Source organism: Egretta garzetta, unplaced genomic scaffold (assembly GCF_000687185.1).
Source record: "Egretta garzetta isolate BGI_Z169 unplaced genomic scaffold, ASM68718v1 scaffold163, whole genome shotgun sequence".
NCBI lineage: Eukaryota > Metazoa > Chordata > Aves > Pelecaniformes > Ardeidae > Egretta > Egretta garzetta.
This window is the reverse complement of record NW_009259308.1, coordinates 1,826,278-1,839,344: the sequence shown is the minus strand read 5'-3', so window position 1 is coordinate 1,839,344 and position 13,067 is coordinate 1,826,278. Positions and strand designations below refer to the sequence as shown.

Sequence of the window (13,067 nt, the reverse complement as noted above, 5' to 3'; positions counted from 1 at the left end):
CGGCGGTTTGGGAGCTCCGAAGGCACATCCGTCTGCCGCGGAAGGCTTTGGGCTGCGGGCACGGACGGCAGCGGGGGGGGGCCCGCCGGCCCCGCTCCAGTTCTTCACGTCGCTTGCTGGGACATAAATCTTTCTAATGCTAGACCTCAGTCTTAGGGCTTTATCTAGCTGAGAATATATACGAGCATAGATAGGTTCGTTTTTAACTACTTTTACATAAATACATTTTCATAGGCTAAGAAAACACGCTGTGTTGAAAGCGACAGTATTTATGCTGAAGGACCATTTTTTTATACAAGCGCAAGATCAAACGTCACCTGTCTGCAGTGCTAGTTTAATAATTTCTCTTCATTACTAGGATGTAAACAGCTGTGAGATCCAGAAGAAAAACTGCACATGGCTCATGGTAACACATGAAGTGTGTATCAAAGACGATGTGGTAAGAGGGCAATACAATACAACTTTAATATTTATTTAATGTAATGTTTTGTAATAAAAACATTTTTAGGATTTTTATGCCTGTTCCTGAAACAAATTGACACTTCAATTTCAAACTAAACTTTGCTGTAGGTGTTCTGCTTAATAAATTCATAGGACCTGTTTTGAAAAGAATGCTTTTAAGCTTAATACCAAATTCTCTGCATAGTTGTAAATGCAGTTAATATGAAACTTGAATAATTTCATACTGTCTGGAGTCAACTATCTCCACATCACAATAGCTCAACAGGAAGTCAGTAATTACTATTGCTTCTGTAGCAGAAGGCTGTCTTTCACAAAACAATTTCTGAAAATCTAAGATACAGTGTGATTCCTATTTTTTCAAAGCCCTTTCCTTATTGGGGGTAAGTGGAAATAATGCTTTTCTAAGCAAGTGTTATCCTGAAAGATTACTTGTACTATAACAATGTATTTTTCATTCCTGCAGCCTTTTAGCTGTTCTTTATTTTCCCTTCTTTGTTGGACTGCCAGTAAGGTATCGACTGGAGATCAGATTTGATTTAAAAGCCCTTCTATCCAAAAGTAAAATAAGCTTAATTTCTGTAAAATACTTGCTGGTCTTTGGACAGTGATGACCTAGTCATTAGCAGACCACACTGGGCTAAATGAAAACAGTATATGCCTTGTTAATACCAAAGAAACAATTGCTGCAATGCAAACTGCATTTGCCTAGTAAAAGTTCTGTGTCAGGCAGCATCTGAGATGATGCTTACTCAAGCAGCAACATTCCTGCGGGACACAGATGCAGGATAATGTGGCTTTTATCCCGTTCTCCAACAGTTAGAGCCTGACATACACACTAACGCAATAATTGTAATCCCTCTTTCAGAATGGGTCAGTGGTGATTAACAACTATTTTGTGTTGTCCTCATGAACTGTTTCATGAGCTATGGCTGTTGTTTTGGTCAGCAATTCCAGAAGCAATCAAAATGAATTTCTTTGTTTCCATTAAATGTAGATGTGTTTGGGTAAGCATGCCAGCGAGCGTGTTCATTTTGTACATAATACCTCCTTCCAGACTGTTAAAACTGAGAGTTAAAAAAAAACTGTCCCGAATTTAAAACTGTCTTGAGCCCAGCTGGCTGTGCTAACAGCCTTTCATTTACAAAGACACCTGAAACTAGTGTAACAGCAAATCTCTTACATTGCATTTTGAATTCTCTGCATCTTAAAATCCCCTGAAATTTAAAAAAAAAGGTATAGTGGTGGGTTTTTTAGTATGCTTTCAAAATAGTCTGCTCTCTGCATCCATCTCTTTGCTTTGTCTGTCCCAAAAAAATAAGCGGTTACATCAACATTCTCTCACTCAATTCATAGCTCACTTTACCATATGCATACATTCTCACACATGCACAAAAAAATCTCCTCCAAAATATTTGTCTTTGTTAGTATTTGTTCTGGCAAAGCAGAGCTTGCTGAAATTTCCATCAGCAAGTTTCAGGCTGAGTAGGACACAGTAGGTTGTTGCTGACTCTTACAAGAGGAAAACTCTGATTTTTCCTCCTACCCTTTAACGGGTAATCAGGATTTTTTTTCATGCATGAATTGCAAGTGTAAGAAAAATGATTAATTTTTAAACTACTCAAGTGTATGATAAAGCTTTGCTAGTGCCATATTTAGGAAATGAGAAGGGAAGTCAGGATCTTGTATGCTGTGTGTTGTGCTTTTCGGCTGTCAGATCATTTGGCCTCTGTGCCTATATTAAACTCAACAATACGAAGATAGGATACTTGGGTTGCAATTTATTTTTATCCCTTTATCCTCCCAATGCTTAGACAAAAAGCACCATGTATTACGAAGCATTGCTTTCAAGGTTATTGATATGACACAAATACAATCCCATAATTACACAGCAGTGGAAAGCTGAAATGGTGTACTTTTTTCCTTGACACACTATTGGTATGAACCTCAACCACCTTCAACTTTGGATTTCTGGATGTATGTACACCAGAATATGGCCAGCTGCCTTTTAATACTTCAAGATGAGTGTGTGCAGAGCATTCCCTTCTACCAGGACCTATGCACACATAGTTTTGTCCACACATCTGTATGGACAGACCTGTAAGGTATGCCATCAGCTGCTGGTTTTGTGTGTTGCTGACAAACCTCCCAAATGTTGAGCCTGAGTGTCAGTACCATGTGTCTCACGAGCGAGATGTCATCTCATCCCTTTCTCGTGAGCAGGTTTTGCCGAATGCAGCAGGCTGTGCACTGCCCTCATCAGACTGTAACTTATACCCAAGCTGGTAACGTGACTGCAGCTGTGCATCACTGCAGCGAAAGCGTTTGCTGTAGTACCAGCATACGCTCTTTCTGGAACAAGGGCTGCGTTCTGCCTTCCCGTAAACGTGCTGCCACGGTCAGTCATTAAACACAGTCAGTTGTTTTCTGCTCCATATCACTTCAGCGATTGCTTTTGTCATTTGTGGGAGCTTTTTTACATATTGCCAACAGGTACTTTCTGTCATTTCATGACAGCTGTTAGACTTTGACTCTTTAGAGATGAGGGGGCTCATCCTATTCCCACTGGGTGTTTTCCCATCAGCTTCACTAGGAGGAAGTCAGTGCCTCAGAGTTCATAGACTTAATAGAAAATTACTTTCAGTATTTCCCTATTAAATTGAATTTTCAGGAAATTAATTATTTGGATGCAGTAAGATAATAAAAAAACCTTTACTGAAAATACTTCATTAATAAGCTTTTTGAGGAAACAAGTACTGTAAGACAGCTTCAGGGCAGTGCTAACATGCATAAGTGATTTCTGTTAGTAAGACTTTCTTGACCAGTTGTATTCTCACTGCAAAGCAACCTCTAAAGTATCTGTTAAATTACTTAAGTCTTTTCAGAGAAACAGAGACCCTTAAAAACACCCTCACCGACCTCACACACGCTGCTCGCAGCTAATAATGTGTTCTCTGTTAGACAAACTTGTCTCAGAGACAAGCCTGTCTAACTTGGCTTCCAACCACAGTGGATGCCGATCCTTTTGCTGAAGCAGGACACGGTGTTGCTCAGATGGCTAGAACGGAGTTCTCAAACATGGGAAAGCGCCTGAAAAGGGGTCACAGAAATGTGCCTGAAAAAGGTCCATGGCTGGTCCCAGCCCGTGTTATGCACCCTGAATGCAGACTGCTGCAGGTATTTGTATTTCTGCTGAAACGAGCAGAGCCCAAGCAGACACTGCAGGGCGCGGGGGCCTCAGGAGCACACACAGCCAGCCTTGTGCTGTGCTGTGGAGGGAAACCACACCAACTCTGAGAGCCCAGCTTTGCATAAGGAAGCTGTTTGACCATGCTAGCGCACTCTCAGGCTGGGTGAATTCACCTCAGTGGAGCACTGTGTCAACACAACTCATTTCCAGGCCCAAGCAAATGCTAAATAAGTTAGCTTAGGGTATTTCTGTACAACACTGCATTATGCAATGTTGATTGTTTCTGTTTCTCATCAGTTTTAGCACAGCTGTGGTTACTTGGGCATTTTTTAAAATCTGGTGCACAAATTACAAACTTAGCCATTCAGAAAGACCTGCTTTCGACTTCAAATAAGAACGTTTATGGAGGAGGTGCTGCATAAATACATTTAAACACTTTTTAAAGGAAAGGAGAGAGTGTTACTTCAGCAGTTTTCTTTTATGCCATCATATCTTAAAAATCCATATGAATTTGATTATTTCCTGAAGATTTTACTGAATATTTTCATTTTACCAGAAAGATGAGAAGGGCTAGACAAAGCAAGAAAGTATGGGAAAACAGCTGAAATTTCTCAACACAGCAAATTTTTTAGTGCTGTGAATTAAGCAAGTGAAGGCAAACAAGAAGAGGGCTTACAGGGTAAATAGGGCTTACAATTAAATAACCATACAATGAAATAAGTAATATAACTGCCACAAAGTGACCTTTCTGAATGGAAGAAAGTAATATCGTCCCTTAAGATTTCTCTGCATAAAGATAGCATAGAAAAATAGAGGAATTGTAAGCCATGCAGAATGTCTCATAGCTTTCTCCATATTCACAAATCCAGGAAAAATAGCTAGCAACATCTCAGTCTTCTAGCAGAACTGAGGGGCCTGAAGATAATTTATTGAATTTTATAATTATGAAGTTACTTCTTTTTTTTTTCCTTGTTTGGTGGGTTTATGCCTTTAATTTCGGCCTCTGAATTTTTTATCCTTATAACTCTTACACAGTAGGCTATGCGTTATTATTTAAACTAGGATTAAGATGTGATCAAGTATGTTAGGCCATTAATTTAATCTGCTGAAACCCAGATAGTTTTCTGAGGTTGAGGACTGTACTTCAGAAACTAAATGTCTTTGACTCTAAAGAACAGTTAAAAAAAACCCCAAACCTAAAAAAAAACCGCTCAGATTTCATGTGATTGCAGTAAAGCAGTCCTCTTCCCATGCTGTACTGCCTGTATCAATTTGTTTGAATGTACAAAGAAATAAACAGGGAAGCACACTTCTTCAGGTTTTTAAAGTCTATCTTGTGATGAATTTCTATCAAACGTAATCAGTTTGGCAAACAGAATCATGGAAATCCATGGAATTTCTATGTATTATGAGCAATGAAAAATCAAAAGCAGCTGAACAAACCTGATTGCTTGGCACTCATTTGCTGCATTTTTAATGCTTGTTTCACACACTAACTAGCTATTCTTTCTCCTTTTTTTTCAGTAACAATATACACTTACAGTATTAATATAAATATTTTGGTGTATTTTCCAGATGACAGCACTAGAGAAAGCTACTGGTGATGTTGTGCTCAAGTTTGAACCATTTATTCTTCATGTGCTATGTCAAGAGCTGCAGGATGCACAGCTTCTGGTAAAATTACATCAAGTAACAATGCTACATTGTTGTTCTGTTATAGTCCTTGCTGTAAAAGTGCAAGTATTGGCTCCTGAGTAAGCTTTAGCACTTAAGAATAGTCCCAGCTGTGCTGTATGTTTAATAACTAGGGTTGTAAAAGTAAGCTGATGAAGAAAACACAGTTTTAAACTTAGAGATTTTGCTGTGCTTTTTAGAAAACAAAATTACTCAACTACAATTCAGTGTTCAAGGTGAAGCAGGTTGCCTGGTAAAAAAATTGTTCCCAGTGAGCCTGGGTTGCTTTCGCTGGCTGAAAGTGATGGGGTTTTTAGATGTTATTTTGCTACTGGCCAGGCCATTTGGCTCCAGTGTTTCAACTAATTGCATAGTACCTTTGCCTTCTGCTTTACCAGAACAACTCTGGAGAGTTGGGTTTGTTGCTTCATTGATGTAGAAGAGAATTGATTAGCTTCCTATATAGTACTGCTGCACTTTTACCTATAGAAGTGTTGCATGACCGTCTATATGGTTACCAGCTCCTCATGATAATAGGACGTTAATGTCCCATCTGCACTAGTGGATTAAGACTGGACAATCAAGATTGACTGTGGTTCTTTGAAAACCAACCACAATTCGTGATCCTATGTGGGTTTGATCTTAAAAACATTTTAATATAACTGTTATTGCATTAATTTGGGGAGATGGTTTTGAATAGTTCTTTTTCAAAACTGAGATTATAAACTGCATTGCAACACATCCAGAATTATTTCTTGCTGTGGAAGTGTGTAAGACCTGTTCAAGGCATTTATTTGTTCTACAGCATGCAGTGGCTATCGATTCTGGGTTCAGGAACTCTGGTATTACGGTCGGCAGAGGAGGAAAAATTATGATGGTAAGGACTTTTCTACTTGTATGTATGTAACAAAATCATATTGTTACTGTTAGCCTTGATTTTTTACAAGCCAAGATCTGAATTGTAATGTGATTGACAGCTATCACAGGGCGTGCTGAAGCAAAGAAATACCTTTCTGCTTTAGTTGACAGCAAACTATTTTTTGGTTAATTGGGTGGATAAGCATTTTTTTCCTGTAATGAACTCCCCATATTATTTAAATAACCTTCATAAAATAAAAAAAACCCCAAACTTTATTCTAGTTAAATCCTTCTGTGTGTGTTTTTAGGCTGTCCGGAGCACTCACTGCTTAGAAGTTCCATTGAGCCACAAGGGGAAATTGATGGTCTCTGAAGAATATATTGAATTTCTGATACACGTAGCTAATCGAAAAATGGAAGAAAACACAAGGAGGATTGACAGGTTTGTAAGAGTACACCAAACCTATTCATCCTAAAGTGAGAGGTTATGTAAAAGAAAAAAATGCACAACCAAAACCAGACAGCCACCCCCGAAACCTAAATACAATTTCAGTTAATTTTTTGAGCTCTGAAGACTATAAACTCTTTAAGCAAAAACCTATAACCGATGTGAGTTTGCAGACTGTCTTTGTTGCTGAGTAGGATTTCTTTTTCTAATGATAACAGCATTTGTTATTCTAATACAGTAACCATTTCAGGAGTATTCAGATTGCAATGCGCACTTTAATCCACTAAATGCTTTTGTATAGTTTCCAAAACTGATGATTTGTGAAGGCAGTGGAAGGTTACACACACTTTGGGTCTCTACGTTTGTCTCCAGCTGAGGAACAGAATAGGCAGAAGAGCCAAAGAGCGTGAGGATCAAAGGGGTGCTGGAGAGACACCTACACGTAGGTGTCCTACACGTAGGACCAGTTTCTTTTTATATGTCCGTTGAAAATCTCTGTGGTTATTAAAAATAATTTCTAAGTGTAGCAGTCTGTCTGATCATTAATGCTATCATTCATCAGATGTTTAACCTGATAACTTTATAGCTTCTGCAAGATTAACAGGGTCTTAATGGCATACACAAGGATGTGTGCTGACATTTCTAATCTTTCTTCCAGTATTGGCTAGAACATTTCAACGTTAATAACAATTTTCTTCTCTTAGCCCTTTTTGATTAGATTACAAAAGCATTAAGTTTCTCAGAGTAGTTTTGCAGATCCTGAGCAAACCTACAAAAATAATCACACAATTGTTTCTTCCCAGGTTCTACAAATGCTTAGAGTTAGCTTTGAAAACTGCCGTCGGTGCAGACAGCTCGCCTTCTGAGGAGACGGAGAAGGATCGCTCTGTGTACATTCACAGAAGAAAGAGAAAGACCGTTCAAGAACAAGACGTACATACCTCTACAAAGGATCACAAAGAAGAATTGGAGCCTGAGGATGATTCAGAAAGCAATCTTGATATTTTTGCTGAAATAGTGGTATAGACTAAGGCATCTGAAAGCAAATGGCAAATTGAATAATAATTGTAATGCTCTTTGTAAGAGATATAAATACTGCTCTGTTCTAAGTAGTAACACTCTCATGGACATTTACCAGAAAAAAAGGTAATTAAACAGACTTGTGAACAGGTTTAATTCCACAGAAGCACAGAAACAAAACCTTAGAATGTTTTGATTGTTTTTTTTTATCAGCACTGTTGGATTGACAGTCTTTTACTCTGTCTGTCAGTGATCACAGAAATAACTGGTGTGGTTTGCTACAGCCTTTGGCCATGTTCTCTATGGAAGCATTTTGCTTCCAAATGCTGCGTTTAGGCCTTCTGATTTTTGCAGAGCAGAGAAACTCTAAAAAACTGTGTTGTTATCCTTGAAGGTTTTTGATCCTTGTATGACCTCTGCAAAACAGCGTGCACCAATACAGGTAGCCCTTTCAAAACACCACAAACCCATATATTAGTCAGCTGAAGAGCAGTACCTGGTGTGGAGGTCAGAATAGAAAAGTAGAAGTTCTGTACTGCTCTGTGCCGGCTTCAGCCGAGTGTGTCCAGGATCCCTCCTCACTCTTGCACCGGGCAGCACAGCTGATGCTGTTTTCCTGCACTTCACTGTGTTTCAGGCTCCAGCCCCACTATGTTCATGTGTTCTGCTTCCCTTGGCCAGCAGCCATCAAGTGTTACTTTTCTTTCCATCTTTTAGCGATCTCTGTATGCTGATAGTTCATGAGCTCACTTACATGTCATTCTATGTGACCAGCACCTGGCTTCAGTTCCAGCTGCTGGGCAGAAAGTCAACTGAAGTGTACAGTAACGGGCTTTCTTACCAGGCTATGAACCACTGACATGCAATAAATGTTAAATATAAAACGGTGCCATAATTTGTGCATTCTTGTGTTGTACTGCTGGAAAAGTCACTCCATGCTCATAGTGTATTCTTCAGAAAAACGGTGAATTTGTGAACCTTAGCAACAATGAATTCTGAGCCCTTCCTTTTATGACTGAGTGATTGCTAACACTGCGAAACAAGACCCTGACTGAAGGAGATGGTTTATTTGGTATGGTAACTCCCAGTTCATTGTTTCCATTACATAAGCCTGTATCCTGGAGACATTTCAATTCCACTGTAAAAATTTGACATACTAGGTGGCAGCAAAAGGGATAAATAACTGGGGGATTTAAATAGATGCTGAAGGACCTGTTAGGCTGTGTTTCCAGTAGCAGGCATGCCAAAACAAATAAACTTGAGCCTTTTGTGTTGCTTATTTGTGTTACTAACGTACTGCTTGAACAGTTTGGTGTGCTCACTTTCATCCTATTTCTGGTGGCTTGAAAGACGTCAGCACCTGGTTGGGACATGGGAAAGCGAGAGGCCAACACGTTTCCGTCCCTGTAAGAAAAGAAGACTGCTGTCGTGTCAAGTGAGACGCCGGGTGGTTGATGCTGTCCTTGGCTGTTGGCTGCAAGCGCAAATTGAGCAAATAGCAGAAATAGCAGGTGCTACTATTTTCCTCCTTTGTGGAGGGGGCAAGGCACCGGTGACAAATTTTGAAGATTGAAGAATATCAGCTTGTGAGGAAACCAAGTACAAAAGATGTTGAAACAGCACAAGAAGAAGAAACCTTCAAAAATAAATGCTGTTCCCAAACTTCATGTGTATTTGGGTGGGCTAACCCTTGTTTAACTCAACACCATTTCTAATGGGGGATCATTTGTAATGCTGAAAAGCTGCTTGCTGGGAGGCGTGCAGCAAGCGCCCATCGCCTGTCAGGATCAGAGCGTGTGGCATGGACATGGTGGGGTGGGATCAGAGCATGTGGCGTGGACACGGTGGGGTGGGATCAGAGTGTGTGACATGGACACAGTGGGGTGGGATCAGAGCGTGTGGCGTGGACATGGTGGGGCGGGATCAGAGCATGTGGCATGGACGCGCCGAGGGTCCCGGCAGCAGGCCACAGTGACAGCAACTCCTCAGGGTGCGGGGACGTGGCTTCTGCCATGCATGTTACTAGAATAGTGCTGGGGTGGAGGAGGTTGCTTCAGGCCTTTGCAATCACAGGTTTTCATAGCCCTTCCTTTCCATTCCGAAGCACAACTGCCTTTCCTTGAACTGTAACAAACCGAAGTCCCAAAGCTTCCATCAACAAACAGCAACATCTGCTCCAGCACAGAGGGACCGGTGGATCTCACAGGCCAGCTACCCCAGCAAAGCCCTGGTGAGCTGCCAGCCGGCTATCCCCATCCCCATCCCCACTGGTGAGGGTCCCACCATCCCCGCAGGTCCCTCCTCACTGCCTGGGGGGTCGGCTTCTGTGTGTGGAGGAGGCAGTTGCAGATTTCAGAGAGTTTGTTCATCTTCTGCATCTAAAGCAGTCCTAACACAGTCTGGCTCTGCTCTGTTAGAAATGGCTGCAGGTGGCTGTAGGTGCTGTTAAATGGACAGGGGCGGTTCCCACACGCCTTGCACCACCACACATGGGAAGATAAAATTCAGCACTGAAAAAGCGCAGGTGCAAAGAAACCGAACCAGACTTCAAGCCCAGCCCAAAGAGTCTGTATTTTTGAGACCAGAGGAGGCCTGTTCCAGAATTCAGAGAAGGTTAACTTCCAAGTATGTACAGTCACTAATGCACCTGTGTAAGATGCGAGAGGGCTCACAGATGCCAATTTTGTGTATAAAGCAGGATTTTGGTATGCCTTGAAGGGCAGAGCCGGGGGGCTATGTATTGGGAGGAAAGGGTATTCAATGCAACTGCTCCAGTTTTTGGGAAGCTTCTTTTTTCTTTTTCCTTTTTTTTTTTTTTTAAATGCAGTCCAAGCACTACAATAATGGCCCAATCCTTTACAGTCTGTAACAGCACGTACAGAATTTACATTCTTAGAAATATGGTTTGTCAGAACCTCATGTCTGCTACGATCCTACATTCCCCTTAAAAACAAGACCAAATTCAGGAAGATTTTTTGACAGTCTTAACCTAGAAAGGTTACCCTAACTACTGCCATCTTGTTACTTTATACCTGTTAACTCCAATTATTGAAGACTGTTAGAGACCTCATACAAAAAAAAAAAAAAAAAAAAAATCTAAAACCCAAACCAAGACCCTACAACAAGAAAAATAAACAGTCGCCTGATTCTCAGTGAAAGATTAGGGAATCACATTACCTCAGTGCTTAAAATATTGAACAGTTTGATAAGGTTTTTCTGATTTTTTTTAAGACCTCTCAAGGTTTCAGAGGGGGATGCTGAGGTTGTGTTTCCCTGCCCTGCAGCCCTGCCGGGAAAGGTGCAGAGGGCCAGGACCACCCTGCTCCACGCACCCCTACCTTTATTTGCCCATATACCAGGGGATAACCATGCTTTTCTCCGAGTCTTACCCAAGTTTCACAGGTTTCTTTTGAGGTTAATTTTTGCCAAGCTGTATTTTATTTCCAGCTCCTAATAACTAATTCTCTTATGCCTTAAATGCAATATTCAGCTGCAGACTACAGGCATCCCAGTGGACGGAAAAGGCTACATGTAATAGGAGGCAGCAGCCTTTGGGAAGGTAATTCTGGGGTTCATGGCAGAAGAAAACATTACTGATAAGCAACAGGCTTCCTAAAACTGGCAAATCGCTACCATTTGTAAGCATGCTTAGCCACTTAATTAACAAAAGGCTATTTTCAGCCCAATTTTCATATTTGTTTTTGCTATGTTAAAATCTTGGAACATTTAAAATTACAGTTTTATTCACCTTGCATTCAGTCGTTTCTGGGAAGGCAGATGTCTTCATTCACTCTAGCAACTGATCGGCTTTTCTCACCCATAACATGTAGCATCCATACCAGAAAATCACTTGAAGTTGTCATTCCTCGAATGAGAGCCAAAGCATTAGCCGGTTGTGCTCACAAATGGCATCCAGCAGGCACTGCAGCATGAAAGTCACTCGACTGACTCACTGAGATAATCCTTTACATGCAAATCACAGATGTCACCAGCACAATTTTTTCCTTGAAGCAGCTTCTTCCTCTGAAACTTGAGTACTTAAATCAGTTTACAAGAACATAACAGCATCAGACTGCAGTGGAAATCATTGTTTTCAAATGGAGTTAAAACTCTCAGGGCAGGACAGCTTCTCCGTTCTCAGCCACCACTCCTATTAATGCTTTACTTGAATTTGCCCGAGTCGATGCATTGAACAACAGGCAATTGTATAAAATTTAGTCTCTTTTTTTTTTTTTTAAGTTAACTTTGTACTATTAAATATACCATCCACTGGAGTTTTAGGAGGTCTTCACTACTTTTGGTTACCGAATATACACAGTTACTTTGCAATATCTTGTCAATTTGATTTTACAAAATGTAATATTAAGCAGGATGTTTAACTTCTGGTCTTCCAACAGCGGAAAATAACAGCAGTGCAGCACGCTGTAAAAGAACCTTTGAAAGGAAATTTGAGTCTTCAAAAAAAAAAATAGATAATCATGTGCCTAAGTTTTCTTAGCTGCCTGCTTAATTTCTTTACAGCAAGAGAAAGTAAAGCCCATACGAATTGTTATCTTAATCCTGCTGGCTCTGGTCGGACAACAGCAGACAACTACGCAGACGGCAAGATCAGAGGATCTTCGGCTCTGTTTTAAAAACAGAACAATATCCAAATTCCACATAGAAAACAGACATAAGCTTTTATTCTGCTTTCTGGGTGCAGTTTGTTTACGGTAACTGAGCAGATGCAATACTTTGTTCAATTTTATACTGAGGGGGGAACCTTACTTTGTTTTCATTTTCTGCACGACCCCATGAAAAGCGAAAATTTTTCCCAAAACTAGTTGAATTTTTATCAAAAAGAATTCCTTTCCCCAAATAACACTGCAATCGAGTTTTATGGTTATTGCAAGGAGACCGTTTAAAGAAGAACGCTAAAAGCTAACAATTTGACTGTTTGGTTGTTAGAACCGCTTTGGCCGGCTGGCAGAGGCGCCGATTCCAGCACCGCACGACAGGAACACGCAGGTCCGGGGGAACCTTTCCCTTCAGCAGCCCTACGTTCACACGACTGCTCGTGCCGCGCTGCCATGAAGATCGGTACCTTGCATTCAACACGGCAGGCAGTGAAAACCCAGCCTCCGGCACACGGGTTTCAGGGGCCGAAAGGTGTCAGAAACAAGCGGCACCTCAAGGCGTGCGACAGGCGATACGCGCGTCGGAGTTTGCTCCCTATAGGAAAGAGGGGGCTTTTCCCGTTTCTCTAACCAAGCGCGTTTCAGTGCCATTTTGCCGTGTAGGAAATGCAATGCGCCCTACAGCGCCGGCTCACGGATGTTCGTCCCGGTAAGTTTTCCAAACTTTCTGCTTTGGCGGTGCCACGCGGGGCCAGCTCGGCCGGTGGAAGGCGGGGGCCCCGCGCACCGACCCCAACGCGGG

General features: G+C 41.2%; 1 protein-coding gene across 3 annotated transcripts; it reads left to right on the top strand.

The window, feature by feature from the left end:
* Positions 1-6: 6 nt before the first annotated feature.
* On the top strand, positions 7-8,782 carry TYW3 (tRNA-yW synthesizing protein 3 homolog). Of its 3 annotated transcripts, none has more exons than XM_035891826.1 (5): positions 7-418; positions 5,225-5,323; positions 6,129-6,200; positions 6,490-6,623; positions 7,433-8,782. In XM_035891826.1, the coding sequence occupies exons 1-5, from the start codon at positions 404-406 to the stop codon at positions 7,653-7,655; spliced, it is 543 nt and encodes a 180-aa protein (XP_035747719.1). In that variant the 5' UTR covers positions 7-403; the 3' UTR covers positions 7,656-8,782. The 3 variants fall into 3 exon arrangements, with proteins under 3 accessions (XP_035747719.1, XP_035747718.1, XP_035747716.1); XM_035891825.1 differs by having other exon boundaries at positions 7-439; XM_035891823.1 differs by lacking the exon at positions 7-418 and adding an exon at positions 447-2,857.
* The last annotated feature ends 4,285 nt before the right edge of the window (positions 8,783-13,067 follow it).